Source organism: Quercus robur, chromosome 11 (assembly GCF_932294415.1).
Source record: "Quercus robur chromosome 11, dhQueRobu3.1, whole genome shotgun sequence".
NCBI lineage: Eukaryota > Viridiplantae > Streptophyta > Magnoliopsida > Fagales > Fagaceae > Quercus > Quercus robur.
This window is the reverse complement of record NC_065544.1, coordinates 3512582-3535265: the sequence shown is the minus strand read 5'-3', so window position 1 is coordinate 3535265 and position 22684 is coordinate 3512582. Positions and strand designations below refer to the sequence as shown.

The window sequence follows — 22684 nt, the reverse complement described above, 5'->3', positions numbered from 1 at the left end:
TATAGTCCTCCACATTCCATTCATTTATAACCTATCCACTCTAATTCATTTCATTCTATACCAAAAAGGAAAAACCTATTCCCACAAGAGGTAATTGTTTCTCATGAGAAAAGGTCAAATTGTGCGTACCAAAAAGGAAAAACCTATTCCCATTAAGAGTAAACAAAGGGGGAAGCTATGGGACAAGGGTTGACCGGAAAAGAAAGCATGGTTAAATGTATACATTCTTAAAAAAAGAAAAAAAAAGTCATTTATCGTAAAAAAAAAAAAAAAAAAATGTGAAGTTTATATGAACAAAGTGTGAATTATATTATAGTGTAAATGGTTTCACAATCTGAAAGGAGGAAGAGAACAGTTGATCGATTACCCATTTAATTAAGCACCAAGATTCCTACTTGCATAATTGCATTTGCCAGTCCCTCATAAGAACTTTGAAGAAAAACAAATTTTAAGGGGAACTTCGGGTCTTCGGTCTTCCACCCATCACTCCTGAATCCTGATCAAATAAACGTTGGGAGAAAAAAATAAACAAATAAGTTTTTTTTTTTTTTTTTTTTTTTTTTTTTTTTAAATTTAAAAATGTGCTTGAAATGACATTGATATTATAAACCACGTACACACACTGTCCATAATATCACGTGTTATGCATTATTTAGTTAGGCCTTTTTAATCTGTGTCAGTACAAACCAATTTATCTCATCAAACTTTGATGGCTTCCTCCAATATTCTGAAACTTTGTTTGCTCCTATCTGCAATCAGCTTGTCAAGAACATGGGCTCTCAACTCTTCTTCTTATATGAAATATTCCCAAAATTCGTCCTCCATAGACTCCATCTGCAAAACCACACCATACCCAGATGTCTGTTTTGACTCGGTGAAACTCTCCATCGTAATCAATATCTCAATTGAGATCAGTCCAAACATCAACACCTTCCTCCTTTACACCCTCCAAATCGCAATATTTGAGTCTGAACAGCTTTCCAATCTGTTGTTGGATGCTGGAAACTCAGACAATATCATTGAAAATCAAACAGGAACCATACAGGACTGCGAGGAACTCCAACAAATCACCATGTCTTGTTTACAAAGATCGGTGTCCCTAATCCAGGACGACGCACCCATTAAACAACGGAAACTAGCCGATGCAATAGCTTACCTTAGCGCAGCACTCACAAATAAGAACACATGCTTGGAGGGCTTGGATTCAGCTGCGGGTCCTTTGCTGCCAACCCTACTAAGTTCCATAGATTACACATACATGTATGTAAGTAATGCTCTTTCCATTCTGTCTAGCCAAAAAAGCCATAATCAAAGGCGCCTCATGGAGATGGGTGTTCCAACGTGGATTTCAAAGAAATCAAAGAGTCGGACTCGGATATTGGAGAGTAAATATGACCCGAGTAAGGTGCTGACTGTGGCTGCTGATGGAACTGGAAACTTCACCACCATCACTGATGCTGTCAACTTTGCTCCAAACAATAGCAATGATAGAACACATATCCATGTGAAACAAGGGGTTTATGAGGAAAATGTGGCAATCCCAAGTTACAAGCAAAACATTTTTCTGCATGGAGAAGGAACTGATGCCACTAAAATTACTGGTAGCAGAAGTGTGGGCGATGGCTGGACCACTTTCAGATCTGCGACTCTTGGTATGTTTAGCAAATTAACTAAATTATATTGCATACATGCCTTTCGTTTTACTTTTATATATATTTAATATTTTGTGTCCTTCCCTTTACTCTTTTTTATGTTAATAATATTCTTCTTCTTTTTTATTTGTATTTTTTAATCTTATAAGTTGTACGGGACAATACATAAATCAGAATAGATAGTCGTTCTCATATTAATTAGTTATTTTTTATTTTTTATTTCATAATTATAAAGAAAAGATATGAATTGTGGTCATCACTGTTGAAGCACCAAGATGTGCCAATAAAACTATAAATTTTAAGTTTGATAACTAATTATGATTTAATTTATTGGAATATTCTTATGTAATTAACTTATTTTAGGAATATTATAAATTTTATTACATGAGCATCACAAACTAAAAGTGATACCTATAGCAAAAAATAAGGAATATATATATATATATATATTACAAATTTTATTACATAACTTATACAAATTGATGCAATAACGAATGTTATTAGTGGATTTCAAAAGCACAAAAATGAATGTCTTAAATTACTTTTTTGTAATTTATACGTTTTTAGACCCCTTAACACAAGTTGTTTAACTTAGCTATTTAACCAAATGATTACTTAGATAAATTATTCAGTTGTAGGTTAATACAATAAAATCATATCATGTAAACAATGCAGAAAAATAAAGAATATAACGATACGATAACCCAGGAAAACCTAATTAGTAAAAAATCCGAGGATGATTTAGCCTAATTATTCTTAAGATAAAACAAATCAACTATGAAAGAATTGAAATTTTTACAATAGAATTTAGACCACTAACATCCTATTTCTACCTCTAGTAGAAAACTTACTACCACGATCATGTGACAACTCCGAGTCCACAGACTACTTCTTTCATTGATCTACAACAATCACAAGTTCTCCTACCTGTGACTTTGAGACTCCACTCAAAGGTTTCAAATCTGCTTTAAAGTTTTTTGTGCAGCAACTGAAGAGATCATCAAGTTCTTGATGTGAATCTTGATCTTGACAACTCTATATGTGTGTATGAAGGTAAACACCTCTAGATCTCACAAAAGATTCAACACACAACTCTCCAAAGACTTCTAAAACATAGCTAGGGTTTTTCTTTTTATACTTGAAGTAAAACACAAAACCCTACACGTCATATGGGCTGAATTGGAAATTCTGCAGAAAATTAAATCTGCACAGGTTTCGATCGAATGAATCTAATTTTTGATCGATTGAGCCTTGCAGGTTTTGTCCAATGCTTTCTACAACCACTCAATTCCAATTTTACAATTAAACACACTTTGAGCAAGCCTAAATCTAGACTCTATGTTTTGATCATAATTTGCCAATATATAATAAATTAAAGTTCTAATACATTAGTTCCTAAAGTCTTAGAACCTAACAAACTCTCCCTTTGGCAATCTGTGACAAAACACATTACAAAAATAAAATGCTCAAAGTAAAAACAACCCATTCATTTCAAAAAGCCCTAATTACAATTCAACCTAAACCACTGTCTATTAGTTGCAAAAGTAGACAGCTGCCACGACTGAATTAACTTGTAAATTCCTGAAACACTCAACAAATACATAAACGCACGTGTGGAAAATACAAGTAGAACAAATTAAACTCTTCATTTTACAAAACATAAAATAAAAGACATATACGATGAATAACCTCATAATATAAATCAATAATCAATGTACCATATGTGAAACAAGAAACATAAAATTAAAAAAAAAAAAAAAAAAAAAACACATAAACATAATATCTCCCCCTAACATATACAACCCATATATCAAAGCCAAAATGAAATACATCATAAGCCAAAATAAACTAAATACATCAAAAATCCTAGATAACATCTACATAACTCCCCCTATCTCCATGAATATGTACTGCCCCTTTTTGTGATGAATTGCCAAGGGGCAATCATGACTCATCAAAGGGTGGAGCCTGTGAAGTAGAACCTCTAGCATCCACCAAATCTACTCGCAAAGCATGAAGCTCATTGAGCACATCCAACAGAAGCCATCCATGCACCGCCTAAACGGTTATAATAGTACCCAGAATACTACACAAGGAAGAGTCGCTCAATGTAGATGATGGAGGATCCATAGTAGCTATAGGGTCTACATACGCCTCAGTAGAAGGGTCACCAGATGGAGGAGGCCGAGATGCATCACCTGTAAAAGACTCTACTCTAGGGCGCTTAGAGCTAGCTTTCAACTGAGATGCTCTTTGCCTAAGGAAGGTGGCACCTATAGGAGCTATGATATGTACGGGCTCGGATGCGAGAAAGTCCTCTAATCCTAAGTCTAAAAGAATCCTATGAATAAAGACCGGAAAGAACAAGCCATGGGATTTGGCACTACTCCTATGAACCTTAACAAGTGAGCGAATGAAAAGAGTGAAAAAACTCATAGGAGCATCAGTGACGAGAGTGTACAATAACGCACATCTCTTAATGGGGATAGTATGAAGATGAGATATAGCCCGAATACAATGACAAGAAATCCTAAAAATAGATAGTTGAGCTCAGTAAGCTCATGAGAGGTGACACGAGGATCAGTACCCTAACTAATGGAAGTACTGGTGATGAGTGACATAATGTCATCAAGGTGAGGGGTCTCAGTGTAAGGGTACATGGGCTGCTGTACCAAAGGTACACTAAGAGTAGAGGCCACTACCTCAGGAGTAATGACATACTCTTTACCTCATATCCAACTCTTCACAAACTGAATGTTGGGATCATCAGAGTGGACAAAGAGGTTCGAGTAGAACTCCCTAACCAACTCAGTCGGAGGAGGATGCTCTACCTTTAAGAGTGGTAACCAACCCCTACGCTTAAAATTCCTACATATCTCAGGATCAACCTCATCTAAAATTACCTTACTATCAACCCATACCAGTCTAAAGATATTAAGCTTCTCATAAGTTTCTTGGTTTTTTATGGACCTAAACCTATCACTTTGAAACACAGGAGTAGATGGGGTGGGGTTTTCTTAGCTCTAGTCTTCCTAACCATGATGCTAAGAGTTTAAAGGAAAGGAAAACAAAAACAAAGAGAAACTAAGGACAGATTGCATTAGAGAGGGTTAAAGCACAAAAAAATATCAACTAACAATCTATATGTTGCATGTAAGGAATGCACATATGATGCATGCTCTAATGCATTAAAATTTGTTCAATTTCACTTTATAAAACAACAATTGACTTGAACATAGAGTTTTAGTCCAAAAACCCCAAATTTCAAAAACCCAATTTCAAAAATTAAACCAAATTAATCAATTAACCATTATAGTAGGTATAAAACATCATATAATGAATTAATCAATCAATTACACAAGTCAAATTCATCAATTATAGTCCAATTGAACAAAAACTCCAATTTCTCAAAGTTCCAAGCCCTAGATTTTTCAATTCTCCTCAAATCACAAAATCGATCAAATTAATGCATGAGGATCACATGTATAACATCTAAGAACAAAAACCCATTGAACAAAAATGATTAAAAACAATTGAAATGAACAAAAATCCCTAAATTCCTATGTTCGAAATTTTCAAGAAAAGTGCATAAAAATGCACGAAACATGCAATTAAATTGAAAAAGAAAGGGTATAAAAGTCTTACCAATGCTTGAGGACAAAAACTTTAGAGAAATTTGTGGAAGAAAAAGACAAAAATCCCTTAGATTGGATCGGTTGAAGTGAGAAAGAGAGAAAAAGTCTGAAAAGCTTTTGAAATAGTGAAGAACACGTGAGGGAGAAGCGTTTTAAAAAACTAAACTTTCGAATTTCGATCGGTCAAAATGGGGGTTCGATTGATCGAAAAATAAATTTGATTGATCAGGCACCAATTGAGCCAGGCAGATTCAAACCAAAATTTTTAACGCATTTTTGATCAGTCAAAAAATATATTCGATCAATTGAAAATCTGGGAAATTGAAATTTTTGGAAAACAAAGGAAGTTTTATGCAGAAACCACTCAAAAAAATTTATTTCATAAATAAAATGCATGATTATGAGTTTAAAAGTGTTTCAAAAAATATTTGAATTCAACCCTGATCTTCCAAAAATATGATTTTTACACTTTTTGTCCCCAAAACTTAATCAATAAACATGTTTTGTATCAAAATCAAGGAAAATATAATCTTGGATGGCCAAACCAACTTCACACTCAATTTCATGTTCTAAGTTTAGCAAAGAATAATTTGTGTAGTATGTGCAACTAGTAACAGCATGAGATACATGTGAGGTAATATGTAGATAGTAATTAATCACAATTTCTGCATTATTCATCACATACGTTTGAATGTGACTATTATCTAAAGAGTTATATCATATAACTCTCGCATCTCTTAGAAAATAAGCTTGCAATCCTGTAACTTTTTTAGCATTATAATGCACACACTATTTTTATTTCATTTTGATGATTGTTATTTTAGCCTGATAATGTACACAAAAATTTTATTTCTTTGTGTAATCTTTATTATAGTCACATAATGTACACACCAGTTTCATTATTATTCCAAGGCTACACCTTATTTTCTTTTTGTGCTTATGCTACGCTTTCTCGAGCACAAAATTTTACGATATACATTAAGGTGTTCATGATTGGCTAGTAAACAGTAGTGAAATGGTTATTTATGCCTTTCTCTTGGGATTTTTTTTGTCCTAACAATCAAAATCATGTGACTTCAAAATCAAGATCATGTGATCAAGAACTATAAACAACTCCCACACAACATGCACTACATAGCTAAAACTAGCATAGTGCAGAAAAATAAGCTCATCCAAACTAAACAAGGTACACAAGCATGTTATGAAACAAAATATGGCTAACCTCAACTATAAATCCAAGATATATAATACAAAAACATATCCCTCCTTCCTCTTTTATTTTATTTATTTATTTTTAGTAAAAGAAATAACAAAAACAACCTAATATGAAATGCATGAATATAATGCAATGTAAATCGTAAAAGCGAAAAGAAATAAAACATCAAAAGAAGAATGGTCACAAAAAGTATTGAGATGAAGTACAAGGACCATGTCAAAAAGACTCAATTTGATTAAGCCTTTTGCATCCAAAACTTCTTAGATGTAACTCTGGCTTTGGAGTTATTATTCATATTAGAATGATGTGCAACTCTAGGATTGGTATAAAAGTTTAGATCATTTACCAATTCACCAATAAGTATCATAGGATCTTGTGTTTGAGGCACATGTACTCTTAGCTTATTTGCTTGCTTTGCAGCTTGCAACTTGAAACAGTTTGGGCGAGTATGCCCAGCCTTTCTACAAAAATGACAAACCTACAAAGGTTTATCATGCTTTTTATCCTTAAGGAGGTTAAGATTCTTAGGCTTAGACTCTTTAAGATCAAACTTAATCTTTTTAGGAAGTGGTGTAACTTCTACTAGTTTGACAGTCTAACTCTTGGGGAGGCATTCTCCTTTAAATCTAAATCTACACTCATTGCATCCTTTGCGTCAACATTGCATAGCTTATTAAAAGTTTCTTGCAAGTCAGCATACTTAGAGAGTTCCCCATCAGAAGGGGTCTCTTCAACCACAACACTTTCATCAACTACAGTAGTAGCTATGAAAGTAATGAAGTTTCCATCTTCATCACTACTAGACTCGTGATTAGAAACTTCATCATCACTAAGAGTTACAGTCATAACTTTACCCTTTGACCTCAATAATGTAGGATATTCATATTTCACATGATCATACCCTTGACAACTAAAACATTGTTGACCTATAGAATTATTAGAGGTTTGACCAACTTTCTCTTTTGATTTATCAGTATTGTTAACTTTAGTTGACTCATTCCTTTTAAAATTCCTAAGTTTAACATTATTTTTACCTTTTACCCTTATGTTGTTGTTCCTAAGAAAGTTTCTAAAGTTCTTGGCAAGATATGCAATCTCTATAGAAAATAGTTCATCATCAAATTTCATTCCCATCAACATCATCAACTAACTTAAGATCCATTGATTTGGATTTGTTTGTTTTGGGTAGGTCTAGCTCATAGGACTGGAGAGATCCTACAAGCTCATCAACAAGGATGAAGTCCACATCCTTGCTTTCAATAATGGTAGTCACTTTGGGTCTAAAGTCCTTAGTTGAGGATCTAAGAATCTTCTTAACAATCTTAGGTTGATCATAAATTTCACCAAAATTATAAGCAAAATTAACAATATAATTAAGTTTAGCATAGAATTCATCAAAACACTCATCATCAGACATTCTAATGCTTTCAAATCTGGTAGTTCATTACTGCAACTTATTAATCTTAACTGTCCTTGTGTCTTCATGCACAGTTTGGAGAATATTCCATGCAGTATGAGCAATCTCAACATTTGAGATTCTCTTAAATTCCTTTAAAGAAACAGCATTAAAAATAGCATTCATGACTTTGCTATTAAAAGCGGCTACATCTTTTTGAGAAGTTGACCATTCACTAACAGGAGTAGTCGGTTTCTCCCATCTGTATTCCATGAAGTTCCATACTCTCTCATTAATAGATTTTAGGAATGCTTTCATCTTTACTTTTCAGTAGTCAAAGTTGTTCCCATCAAAATGAGGTGGGATCACAAGAGATTGACTGTGTTTCATGACAACAGGGGTCAAGGATTAACTCTTAGATCGAAAGATCTAAAAAACACAAGAGCTAACCTATTCTGATACCACTTGTACGTTTTTAGACCCCTTAACACAAGTTGTTTAATCTAACTATTTAGCCAAGTGATTACTTAGATAAATTATTTACTTCTAGGTTAACATAATAAAATCATATCATGTAAACAATACAGAAAAATGAAGAACACAATGATATGATAACCCAGCAAAACTAAATCGGTAAAAAACCCGGAGATGATTTAACCTAGTTATCCTCAAAGTAAAATAGATCCACTATGAAAGAATTGAAGTTTTTACAATATAATTTAGACCATTAACATCTTATTGCTACCGCAAGTATAAAGCTTACTACCACGACCACATGACAACTCTGAGTTCACATACCACTTCTTTCCTTGATCTACAGCAACCATAAGTTCCCCTATTTGCGACTTTGAGACTCCACTCAAAGGTTTTAAATCTTCTTTAAAGTTTTTTGTGCAACAACTGAAGAGATCATCAAGTTCTTGACATAAACCTTGATCTTGACAACTCTATATGTGTGTATGAAGGTAAACACTTCTAAATCTCACAAAAGATTCAACACACAACTCTCCAAAGACTTCTAAAATGTAGCTAGGGTTTTTCTTTTTATACTTGAAGTAAAACACAAAACCCTAGACATCATATGGGCTTAGGCTGAATTAGAAATTCTACAAAAAATTTTGCACGAGTTTTGATCGAACGAGTCTAATTTTCAATTGATCAAGCCTTGCAGATTTTGTCCAGTACTTTCTCCAATTACTCAATTCCAATTTTACAATTAAACACACTTTGAGCAAGTCTAAACCTAGACTCTATATTTTGATCATGGTTTGCCAACATATTACAGATTGAAGTTCTGATACATTAGTTCCTAAAGTCTTAGAACCTAAGATAATTGGTAACATATCAATTTATAAAGATTGTGTAACAAAATTCGTGACATCCCTAAAATCTCCAGACACTTATTTATATGTTGTTGAAGTGACATCAATCATATTTCTTTTCACATTATTTTTCAAGCTTTGGTTATTAAATTAAAACTAAATTTAGAGTTTTTCTAATGGATTTTTTCTCTTTTTATTTTACTCGTAACTGATTAGTAATATATAATAAATTGAACTTCAGCAGTGTCTGGTAATGGCTTTCTAGCACAAGACATATATATTGAGAACAATGCTGGAGCAAAGAAACATCAAGCAGTTGCCTTGAGAGTAAATGCAGACTTTGTAGCATTGTACAGGTGTTCCATAATTGGATATGAGGATACATTGTATGTCCATTCCTTTCGACAATTTTACCGAGAGTGTGACATAATGGGCACTATAGATTTCATATTTGGGAATGCAGCAGTTGTATTTCAAGAGTGTAACATTATTTCTAGAATACTAACCACAAGCCAATTCACAGTTATCACAGCACAATCTCGTGATAGCCCGGATGAGGACACTGGAATCTCCATCCAGAATTGTTCGATTGTTGCTGAAGAGGATTTGCATCCTAATTCTATCAGAGTGAAAAGCTACCTAGGAAGGCCATGGGGGGAGTACTCTCGGACAGTTTACCTAGAATCCTACATTGCCAACTTTATTGATCCAACTGGGTGGAAGCAGGGGTCCAATAATGATGATGAAGTATCAAAAACTTTGTATTATGGGGAGTATGACAATGATGGGCCTGGCTCATCAACAGATGGTAGAGTTTCTTGGCCAGGGCATCAAATAATGGATACTAAAAATGCATATAATTTCACTGTGTCAGAGTTCATTAATAATGGTGATGAATGGTTGGATCTCACTTCATTTCCTTACGATGATGGGTTTAAACTTTAATCTAGTATAAAGAGGCTTTAAATAAATGGAATTATCTTTTTCTCTATTTTGTTTCGATCTTATGGCTAAAATAATTTTACTTCCTTAAAGTTATCTAATTAGATCGTGTTTTAGGTCATTCTAATACTTATAATGGTGATTTATCTATCAAAAATCTTGTGACTCAAAGGCAATTGATTAAACCATGCTACTAGTAAGTTGGTTGGTAATCTTAGAAGCCCTTTTCCTTATAATAAGTTCAATTTCCCTTATCTAATTGCTGATGTTTATAGGGATGATTGTTCTTCTTTTGTTTCGTAGTTTTCTTTTTCTTAAATGAAGTTTCAGTTTATCTACACACAAAAGAAAGAAAGAAAGATTATTTCAAGTAAATAATAATAATAATAATAATGATATTCACTTTTGAACACTAAAATTGTCTTTTGGAAAGATAATCGTCTTTTTTTTATTAAAAAAAAATAGCATTAACGCTAAACAATTTTTAAAACAGTAGTTTGCCAAATTTATTATTGAAAATGCTATCATTTTTTTAAAAAAAAAATTATTATTACCACCCCCCCTCTTACTATTTGTTTTTTCTCATATAACTTTCTCTTTTATCAGTTTTATGTTAGGATGTATAGATATTTTATTTGGGGTGTTGTATTTGTATCATAATGATGTCCAATATGCTATATTATATTATAATTTTTAAAAAATTGCTCGTGTTGCCGTTTTATACCTATACCTGTACCTATACATGTATCCCTGTTCATGCATCCCAGGTTCTTGTCTTGATTAATTGTTCAATTATTATAGGAATACAACATTTTTTATTGACATAATTTGTTATCATTCTTGCATAATAATAAAAGTAATGACTATAATAAATTTATATAAAATAATGTAAGGACTCAATTTGTAACGACCCCAAGTTGGTGTGTTGGGTTCGAACGTTAAAGGCCCAAACAATAAATTTGTAGAGAGTGGGCTGAAAGGCTAGGCCTTGGTCACCGGACGGTGGTTAGTCATGGTTTTCATGGTGGATGCATGGAGGTGAACTCAATTTGTCCATAGATCTTGTCCATTGAGCCCCCCCCCCCCCCCCCCTTTGGCGCATGAACCCTTACATTATATAGCCCTCCCCAGTTAATCCTGACCTTCCATCTGTCGATCAGGCAGGTAACTATTCGAGTGCCTGTCCCATCAGTCGCATCTCTCTACTTTCTGTTAGTTGCAATAACTGAAGCCACACTATTCAAGGTTCTTTTTCCATCAATGTGGTTAGGATGTTTGTTGGTGCATTCAATGCGAAGGTGACGTCTTTTCCTTGATCCAATCCCACACTGCACCCCCGTGCGAGTCCCATTCCACTCGCCTTTTCTTCTGGGAGCGCTTTAGAGGCTGTCTTTGATGACGTGTCGTTATTCTCTTTTAGTCCTCGGGATGCCGAGGACAGGGTCATCCTCGGCTGACTCCCTAGGCCATTGGGACTTTCGCTACTTGTCCTCGGCAACTACTCTCCTCGACGCGGACCTTGAGCCCTAACGGGAAGTGGGCCGGGACCACAAATTCTCTGGCCTCATAAATAATATTGCTTCAAGCAGGGTATGAATTTCAATTATCTCAACTAATAAAAATTTTTGTCAATAAGTTAAAATTCTATCGTATTGATGATGCATACACAATTTTTGAAAGGAAAAGAAATACTTAGAGCAAAATAAGCAAAAAGAATTATGGCTTGATACATAGTAAGAAACAAAAAATAAACTATGGATTTGTTTGGATTTGACTGAAAAAAGCTTGACCTCTAAGAACTAATTGAGATCCAACTTAGATTAAAATCCTCTCATATGTTTATTGGAAATAATTACAGCTATTTAAATACAAGCAAAGCAGTGTCTAATCCAAAACAAACTAATTGAACCCACTGCCTAACGTTTACATCCATGCATGACTCCACAAAATACTCAGACTCCACAAAATACTCAGACTCCGTAATACACTTAAGGTTGCAATTAAATAGCAAATACAAATAACATCTTGCTAAAAGTTTAGAACACGGCTTAACTCTATTGCTCCAATGCATTAGAGCCGTTACAACATGTATTTTGATGGATCTACAGTCCCAAATTCAAGAACTTATTTTTCTCAAAAAAAAAAAAAAAAATTAAACATATTCGTATCATGTATAAATAAAAATAAAAAAAAAAAAAGAATTTCTTAATTCGCAGAGTATTTTTTTTTTCTTTTCTTTTGTTAAATCGCAGAGTGGTTAGTTGTTCGTCAAAATTATCATGTAAATGATCAGTAGTAGGGTGTGCTCATAACTCATAAGTCAGTTGGGTCAGATAAAAAGAAGACGGGTCTTCTTAAAAAGGCTATTAAATACACGTCATAAAAGAATCTAAACATGTGCCCGTTTGGTTCAGCATTTGAAAACCAAAAAGCGCTTTTTCAAAAAAGCTCAACCCAGTTTTGCGTTTGGTAAGCTCAAAACGCAACTTTTTTATAAAAGTTGCGTTTTGAACTTTCAGAAAAAACTGAGGGAAAACGCGGAATGGCTTATGGACCCCTGAGGGTCCATAAATGAAAACGCGCTCTGCGCGTTTTGTATTATTACCGTTGCAATATTGAAAATACTGAAATACCCATCACCAATAAACTTTGCCCTTTTCTCTTCTCCGCTCCTCTGTTACAGACCAACACCGGTCAACCAAATACAAACAGAGCACCACCCAACAATCACCGATCTACCACCACAACCCATTTCAACATTTGATAATCCAAACACAAAATCAACAAAATCAAACCAATTTTACACAATTTTACAAAGGAACCCAATAATGAAATCATAACCAAAAAAAAAAAAAAAAAACTGAGCTGACCCATTTCAGCCGCATGTCGTTGGCAGTGGGCAAGAGATCAAGCAACGGTGGAGAGGAAGACAGGCAGCGGTGAAGGCAGAGATCAAGCACCGATCTGACCCATTCCTCCCTTTTGGATTTCCCCTCTATCTTCGTTTGATGAGAATCAAATGGTGTGGTGTGTGTGACTTTTAAGTTTGTGTGTTTTGATGGGATAGAGGGAAAGAATCATGCAGACGAAGAGCTAAGAAAAAAAAAAAAAAAAAAAAAAAAAAGAGGAAGATGGAGAACTCTTTGGGACGTTCTGGAACTTGGAGAGTTTTGGAACTTGGAGAAGAGATATAGAAAAAGAAAGGAAAGAAGGAAATAAAGGACGAAGAGCTAAGAAAAAAAAAAAAAAAAAAAAAAAAAAAGAGGAAGATGGAGAACTCTTTGGGACGTTCTGGAACTTGGAGAGTTCTGGAACCTTGGAGAAGAGATAAAGAAAAAGAAAGGAAAGAAGGAAATAAAGGACAAGAGTGGGGTACGTGTGTGGACTGGAAAAAAAGAGGGGAAAAAAAAAAGAAAAAAAAGAAGAAAATGCGGTAAGTGAGTGGAGGAGAAAAAAAATGAAAAAGAGGGAAATATTATCACAATATTTTCACAATAAATATTAAGTAGTAGGTTATTATTAGCTAACACTTGTGAGAAAAAATAATTTTTTTAGAAAGAGAAAAAAATAATTTTAATAGTATGTTCAAATTAAAATTAGTATCAATTTTTATCACAATATTTTTACAATACTTTCACAATAAATCTTAAGTAGTAGGTTATTATTAGCTAATATTGGTAAGAAAAAAATAATTTTTTTAGAAAGAGAAAAATTGATTTAAGTATGATGAAGTAATTGATTTAGGTATGAAACAATCTCACATAAAAAAAAAAAAGTATGAAATAAATTCCCTTATATATACATTGTCCTTTTTGGTCATTTATCCCCCAAAAAGCCACTTTTATAAGTGCTAGCCAAACACTCAGCTTTTTCATTATGCACTTTTTAACAATTTTTACCAAACACTCAGCTTTTTGAAACTCTACTTTTTCATTATGTACTTTTACAAAACTTCACTTTTTCATTATGCACTTTTTCAAAAAGTTGAACCAAACTCACCCTTTGGCAGATATTGGGACACAAACTTTATTTGCAAATAGGCTTGTCTGTCACGTTTGGCAGATGTTGAGCCTAGTAAATTACGCGCCCCCCCCCCCCCCCCCCCCCCCCCCCCCCCCCACTCTTGTCTTTGACCCGTAGTTTTTTTACTTGTGTTTACCTTTTGTCCCTTAAGTCTTTTCCCAATTTCCCTTCCAACCCGTAGCTACCCATACTTTTACTAGTTTCTTTAGTTGAGCTTTTCTTAAAATATATTTTAGAGCTTTTACTTCCTAGTCATTCAAAAACCTTTTATTATTCAATATTCTCACACTTCAATTTTTCTTCTTTAAAACTAGTTTTATGAGGAAGAGCACTCTTCCTTATTAAATCGTATCCTAATAATAATAAAAATTATCTTCCTTGATAAAGAGCTTTATAATATGAAGTTATGTGAATTTAAATTAATCTTTTGGTTATGATTTTCTTATTAAGTTAAATTTCTATATATTTGATAGGTACAAACTTCTAATTAATTTCAAGCCACTTAAATACTACAATTTATATGTGTATATAATATTATGTTTTTTAAAATTTTAAATAGCTTCATATTAGTAGATGGTTAAATAAATGAAATAAAATGGTAATTGCATGAAATTGAGAGAATTCTAATTCAGTAATTCCCAATTCCAATACTATGACATAGGAAAAGATGCTTGTTTATTTGTTTGTTTATTTTTATTTTTTCATTTAATAAATCCCAATAAATTTATAAGGGGAAAGGAACAGTTGATCAGTTGACTCAGTTTAGACATAGACATTTAAACACGAAGAATCCCACTTGCATTTTGTCTCCAAAAGAAGAATACTCCATACGATGTCCTGAAAAATATCTTTTAAAGGGTCTCCAAATGGAGCAGAAATAGACAAAAATATATAAATATAACATTTCTGTGCATTGTCCAAGTTCCAAGTATTCAACGTGACAGGCCTGATTGATCTTTCCAAACCTACATCCCGTGAAAGAAAAAACAAAATATGGATTCCATTGTCATTATTATTATTTTTTTTAATGAACAAAAAAAAAAAGCTAAGGTGACTAATGCGGCAATTTTATCTGAAACGCTAGTATGGTAGCTCTCTACCTATTAAGTTCAGGGCTTAGTTAGAATGTAGGAGAACCACAATAAGTCATAACCTTCTAACTCCACAAGAGATACTAATAAACTTGAGCTGTCTCAAATAAATCTATTTTTAAATTCGAACCTTGAACTTCACGCTCAATGCATTTTGTGCATTACTCAATACCACTGTACCACACCCCTTCATGGTCATTGTCATTAATATTACCCCTTGCCATCAAAGTCTGTGATCCAATTCATTACTCAATGACAAAATGAAAAAAAAAAAAACATGCAAAGTTACTTTCCCAATGGCATAATTTAAGTTTAAATTTAAGGGGGTATCAACAATTAGAGGCCTTTAAACACTGTCGGTTTTCACTTCAGTTTGTCTCAGCAAACTGCTTTGATGGCTAATGGCTTCCCTCATTATTCTGAAAGTTTTTTTGCTCCTCTCTGCAATTAGCTTGTCAAGAACATGGGCTCTCAACTTTTCTTCTTCTTCTTCTTCTTCTTCTTCTCTGCAATATTCCCAATCTTTGTCCTCCATAAAATCTATCTGCAAAACCACACCATACCCAGATGTCTGTTTTGACTCATTGAAGCTCTCCATCGGTATCTCAATTAATATCAATCCAAACATCATCACCTACCTCCTTCAAACACTCCAAACCGCAATATCCGAGTCTGAAAACCTTTCCAATCTGTTCTTGGATGCTGGACGCCACTCAAATATCATCGAAAAACAAAGAGGAACCATCCAGGACTGCAAAGAAGTCCATCAAATCACCTTATCTGCTTTACAAAGATCAGTGTCCCGAATCCATGATGCACCCAATAATAAACAGAAACTAGCCGATGCAAGAGCTTACCTTAGCGCAGCACTCACAAACAAGAACACATGCTTGGAAGGCCTGGATTCAGCTTCGGGTCCTTTGAAGCCAACTCTACTGAATTCCATACATGACACTTACAAGCACGTAAGTAATTCTCTTTCAATTATGTCTAGCCAAAAAGGCCATACTAATAGGCGCCTCATGGACATGGGTGTTCCAACATGGATTTCAAGAAAATTAGACAGTCGGACTCGGATATTGGAGAGTGAATATGACCATGTCCTAACTGTGGCTACTGATGGAACTGGAAATTTCACTACAATCACTGATGCTATCAATTTTGCTCCAAACAATAGCTATAATGAGAGAACATTTATCTATGTTAAACAAGGGGTTTATGACGAAAATGTGGAAATCCCAGATTACAAGCCCAATATTGTTCTGCTCGGGGATGGAGCTGATGTCACTCTCATTACTGGTGACAGAAGTATGGGCGATGGCTGGACCATTTTCAGATCTGCAACTCTTGGTATGTTTAGCTAATTCTTAGTAAAAAAAAATAAATAATAAAAATAAATAAATAAAACCAGCTAATTAATTCAATTGCTTGCATGCGTGCGTGCCTCTGTTTTACTTTCATATATCTAATATTTTGCGTCCTTCCCTCACGCCTTTGAATGTTAATTTAGTCTTTTTAATTTGGGGGATTTTTAATCTTGTAAGTTCTAAGGCATAATACATAAACCAGAATAGATAGTCATGAAGTAGCCCCTTATTATTAATTGTTTTTTAGCACTATATATGATTTAATTTGTTGGGGGTAGATTGAAGTAATTAAGTGATGTTAAAGATATTATAAATTTTACTACATGAGTATTACAAAGTAGAGATGTCGGTGATCATAAAAAAATAAGTAATATTTTAATAATTTTACAAATTTTATTATATAACCTTTAAAAGTTGATGTGATAATGAATTTTTTTGAGAAAATAGTAATACTTATTAGAACACATACGAAAATAGTGATATTAGTGTTTTAAATCGAGTTTATAATACACTAGTCGCTAACCCGTGCGATGCACGGGATAGTTAAACAAAATTTATACATTCACTTTTATTGGTACAATCATTTGAAAATAATTTTAACTAATACCCAAATGTAAGAGACACATTGACTTACTATTTAAAGTAGTCTTCTGAAGAATTTACACATATTATGTAACTGAGCCTTAATTTCTCATCAACAATAAAAACATGGAAATTCAAAACATGGAAAGAAAATAAAAATTACAACAATTAATTCAATTATCTTTCATGCTATACTTTGTAATTGTACGGAATTAAGTCAACTCAATTTAAGTAGTTGTAATAAAATTGGCTTTTACTATTCTCTATTCTATAGAGATATGAACATATTGGATTTCTCAAACAATTACCGGTATTGCAATAAAATGATTTATTATTGAAAATAAGAAACAAAGAAAATCTGTCTATAGCTTAAGAAACACAATATAATAAAATTAAAGAGATAAAATTTTCGGAGGACAAAATATTATAGATAATTTTAAAAACAGATTATACACTTAAAAGGGTTAGTAATTTATAGCACTTACCCCCCACTATTAGTATACAGACACCAAGTGCGGTCATCGTAACCCTTTGAAAGAACCTTCCCCAATTGGACCCTAAAAAAAAAAAAAAAAAAAAAAAAAAAAAAAAACCCAATTAACAAAATTGATCCAAAAGGGTCTAAAAAGCACACAAAATCAATTCAAAAAACAAAAATATGAGACAAAGTAATTACTTTCCGCTTCCAATGAAATCATCTTTTGTATTGCTGTTTCAAACTGTAACACTTATCTCTTTAAGGCCTTCAATTAACGAAAACACAAATTTCTCTTGGAATACCGGAATATTATGACCATCTATACACACACACAAAAAACAAAATCAGCATAACTCACTATAACTCTATAGAAGCCTCAAAAATATAAAGAGAAATTAAAGGGGTTGAATTTGATATTTATGTTTGGAGAGGAAGAGTTTGCAGAAACTGTGACTTTATATTTCTTAACTTGAGAGAGGGGTAAGGTGGCTAGGGTTTTGAGGGTAAAGTTGCTAGGGTTTTGAGGTGTTATAATGTTTTTATTTTTTATTTTTTATTTTTTAAATATTGTGCTGACGTGGAAAATTATGGTGCTAGCAAAGGCTTCGGTTATATATATATATATATAGATTACATATATAACTAGAGTACGACTATAAAAGGACCTAACTTCTGTAGTTATAGACTGGAGTTATAAATAGCGGGTACTAATATTAGTGTTTTAAACCGGGTTTATAATACATTACATAATCAGATTACAACTACAAATGTTCCTTTTGTAGTTGTAGACTGAGGTTATAAACAGTGACACAACCAATGTGGGATAAACATCCTTTTTTTTTTTGAGTAAACAGTATTACTTATTAGAACATACATGAAAATAGTAATATTAGTGTTTTAAACCGAGTTTATAATACATTACATAATCATAGTACAACTACAAAAGGGCCTAACTTTTGTAGTTGTAAACTAGAGTTATAAATAGCGGACACTAGACACACACAACCAATGTGGGATAAACTTTTTTTTTGAGTAAATAATAATACTTATTAGAAGATACATGAAAATAGTAATATTAGTGTTATAAACCGAGTTTATAATACATTACATAATTAGAGTACAACTACAAAAGTTAGATCTAACTTTTGTAGTTGTAGTCTAGGGTTATTAAAAGCAGACACTGAATGCACACAACCAATGTGGGATAAACATCCTTATTTATTTATTTATTTTTTGAGTAAACGGTAATATTTATTATAACACACATGAAAATAGTAATATTAGTGTTTTAAACCGAGTTTATAATACATTACATAACCAAAGTACAACTACAAAAGGACCTAACTTTTGATTGATATGTTTCACAAACATAATAAATGAATGTCTTATTTGTATTTTGTGATTGGTGACTCATTAATTTATAAATGTAATATAACAAAATTTGTAGTATTGTTAACATCACTCAAAAAATAATTTAGAAATTTCTTTATATATGTTTTGAAGTGGTTCACTCATATTCCCAATCTGTAAGCTTTTGTACTAAAAAGTCTAAAATTAGTACTAACTTTAGAAAATTTCTAATATAAATTGAACGTCAGGGGTATCTGGCAATGGCTTTCTAGCACGAGACATATCTGTTGAGAATAAGGCTGGAGCAGAGAAGTATCAAGCGGTTGCCTTGAGAATAAATGCGGACTTGGTTGCATTGTACAAGTGCTCCATTAGTGGTTTCCAAGATACACTGTATGTTCATTCCTTTCGACAATTCTACCGAGAGTGTGACATATTTGGGACTATAGATTTTATATTTGGGAATGCTGCAGTGGTATTTCAAGGATGTAACATTGTGTCCAGGATGCCAATGCCTGGCCAATTCACGGTTATCACAGCACAGTCTCGTGACACATTGGATGAAAACACTGGAATCTCCTTTCAGAATTGTTCAATTTTGGGTACAAATGATTTATACTCTAATTCTAGTAGTGTCAAAAGCTACCTAGGAAGGCCATGGAGAGTGTACTCTCAAACAGTCTACTTAGAGTCGTATATTGACAACTTCATTGACCCAGCTGGGTGGACACAATGGGCTAGTGATGATGATCGAGGATTAGATACTTTGTATTATGGAGAATATGATAATTATGGGCTTGGCTCATCAACAGATTATAGAGTTACATGGCCAGGGTACCACGTGATGGATATTGTAAGTTCAATAACGTGTACAAAAACACTTTTGAACGTTTAGACCCCCAAAAAACAATTTAATCAACACATGCAATATGTTAAACAACTAGTGTGCGGAAACTTAACATATGCTATAACAAGGAATTGATTAAACAACTATCTAAGCCACATCAAAATAAACCACAGCAGATTAATGTAAAGGCAGAGATAGAGAGGAAGGAAGATGCAAACACAGCGATAACACCAGATATGTTATCGAAGAGGAAACCGAAGACCTCGGCGAAAAACCTCTCCGCCGCCCTCCAAGCGGTAATCAATCCACTAGAAAATACAGTTGGGATACAAGGACAGCAATAGACCCTCCAAGCCTAATCTACCCAATGCACCTAAGCCCTCCAAGCTTCTTGCTCCAACGAGGTTGCGCCGAACCTTTTTCTTTTCTAGCTTCCCGGATTCCGCTACAACACCGTAGCATCAACCAATGAATATTGGCTCCTTCCTAACTGCTTCCCAGAACTCCAAACGACTGTCTCACAGAGATGATAATGGTGAGAACCAGGTTTGGTATAATGGCCTCTCAAGGATTTGACAATGGAGAGGAAGAGAGTGAGGGAATTTGATGAGACTCTAAGGTAGAGATTGTGGGTGAAACAATCTGGTTTTTCTTTAGGGTTTCTCTCTCAAAATTCTCTCTGGAAGCTCTCTTTCAATCGTGGGTTAAAAGGGTATTTATACTGAAGAGGAGTGGAATGCGAAACGTCAGGTTTTTCCAAAACAGGGGTGGCTCGCGGCTTGACCTCGCGGCTTGACTGAGTCGCGAGTTCCAGTCGCGAGTTAACCGTATGGCCAGTTGTCCTGTTTTGTCCTGTAGTGCTCCAGCTAGCATGACTGTTCATCTTCCAGCATGCTTGGCACGTGTGCATCTTCTGGCGGGTTGAAGCCGCGAGTCCAGTCGCGAGTCCCAGCCGCGACACTCTGTTTTCTTGCACACTCTTGAGCAATCTTCACACTATCTCACTCACTACCCTTACAACAATCCCACCTAAATACAGGGTTACTAAATGCTGAATTACAAGCAAATTTGGCACGGAATAAAGCCAATTAGATGGTTGAATAAATTCAACCTTACAGATATTTTTGATGCATATAATTTTACAGTGTCAGAGTTCATTACTGGTGATGAATGGTTGGATTCCACTTCATTTCCTTACGATGATGGGGTTTAAGTTTGATCTAGTATAAGGAGGCTTTTAACTAAATGGATTTGTTTCCTTTTTTTTTTTCTCTCTAGTTTTGTGTCGATGGAATGGCCAAAATAATTTTACATCCTCAGAGATAGCTAATTCCTATAGTAGGTAATTCAAATGCATATAATGGTAATTTATCTATAAAGAGTAAGGTAACTTAGAGGCATTATATAGTTCTCTCATGAATCTTTTTCTAAGGTAATACTTTCTACCCCAAGCCTTAATTCTCTCCATTTTCTTATCCAATTTATTTAATATGAGGGTTGGGATTATAGATCAAGATCCTCTAAAGTTCTTAGGAAACCTCTATCACATAGAGTTCTTTAGGGGCAGATTGCTTGGAGAGAAAAGTGGGGTGATTTTTTTTTTTTTTTTTTTGGGGGAGGTGGGGGTGGGAATTGTTTTCTCCCTGGGCCAAATTTTGGGAGGTTTTATTTCTCCCCAAATTGGGGAGAAATTTGGCTTAGATGAAATATTATCCATGTGCCCTTCTCCCCCCCACCCCTTCACGTTGCTTTACCTTTTTTTTCCTAAACTTAAAAGTTATGTTTTTATTTACGTTGCTTTTTTTTTTTTTTTTTTCCTTATAAAATATTATTGTTTTTATGTGATAGGGGCATAAAAGTATATTTATACTAACATAATTTTTTTTCCTCTTATTTTTTTTTCTTAACCAAACAAAATAATTTTCTATTTGTTGTGAAATTTTAAAGTACTCACAAGTGTACGAACCGTATCGAAGTATAGTTTGACGAGAACAAAGTCAAACCCACAGGGACTTGTATGAATGTAGGAAAATTGATTAACCTTAACCAAATTAATCCTAATCTAGTTTAATTTTAAAATTGATTTTTTTTTCAAAATTAAATAAACTAAGCAGATGATTAAACTAAGCAAAATATATAATATAAAGCAGTAAAGAGATTAAACAATTTAGAGAAAGGAATTAAGGTTTTGGAATTCGCCTTGTTAATTTATATCAGCATATATTCATGATCATTAATTTTTCACAACCACGACATAATAATCTAGAAATCAATCTTGCTATCATGGAAAATATTATCATTAATACTTATGTTTAAAAATGTAAAGCATGCTCTTCCTTGCTTTCAGGGTATATAATCAAATTATCAATTGTATCTATTGACAAACAAATCACAAGTGACATCCAATTCTAAAAATCAAATCATTAATTGTATTCATTGACACACAAATCACAAGAGATATCAAATTCTAAAAATCGAATCATCAATTGTATCCATTGACAAACAAATCACAAGAGATATCCAATTTTAAAATCAAGAAATAACAAATCAATCATTCAATTAATTAAGATAAATCCAAAATCATGAGAAAGACATGATTGAACTCATATTAAGAATCATATCTTAGTCAATTGAGATGAAGTAAAAACAAATTAAATCATTAAAGAACAACTACGGTGAAAAAAATCAAATCACATAAATATTACCGATAATCTTTAACAAAGTTTCACTCTCAACTCATAGTAATTGATATAAAATACAAAAATAAAATATAAAGCATTAAA

General features: G+C 33.5%; 2 protein-coding genes across 2 annotated transcripts; both read left to right on the top strand.

The window, feature by feature from the left end:
• Nucleotides 1-709: 709 nt before the first annotated feature.
• LOC126707168 (probable pectinesterase/pectinesterase inhibitor 12) lies at nucleotides 710-10166 on the top strand. Its single transcript, XM_050406767.1, has 2 exons — nucleotides 710-1652; nucleotides 9463-10166. The coding sequence occupies exons 1-2, from the start codon at nucleotides 710-712 to the stop codon at nucleotides 10164-10166; spliced, it is 1647 nt and encodes a 548-aa protein (XP_050262724.1).
• Nucleotides 10167-15603: 5437 nt separating this feature from the next.
• LOC126707241 (probable pectinesterase/pectinesterase inhibitor 12) lies at nucleotides 15604-21173 on the top strand. Its single transcript, XM_050406828.1, has 3 exons — nucleotides 15604-16627; nucleotides 19303-19911; nucleotides 21020-21173. The coding sequence occupies exons 1-3, from the start codon at nucleotides 15679-15681 to the stop codon at nucleotides 21112-21114; spliced, it is 1653 nt and encodes a 550-aa protein (XP_050262785.1). The 5' UTR covers nucleotides 15604-15678; the 3' UTR covers nucleotides 21115-21173.
• The last annotated feature ends 1511 nt before the right edge of the window (nucleotides 21174-22684 follow it).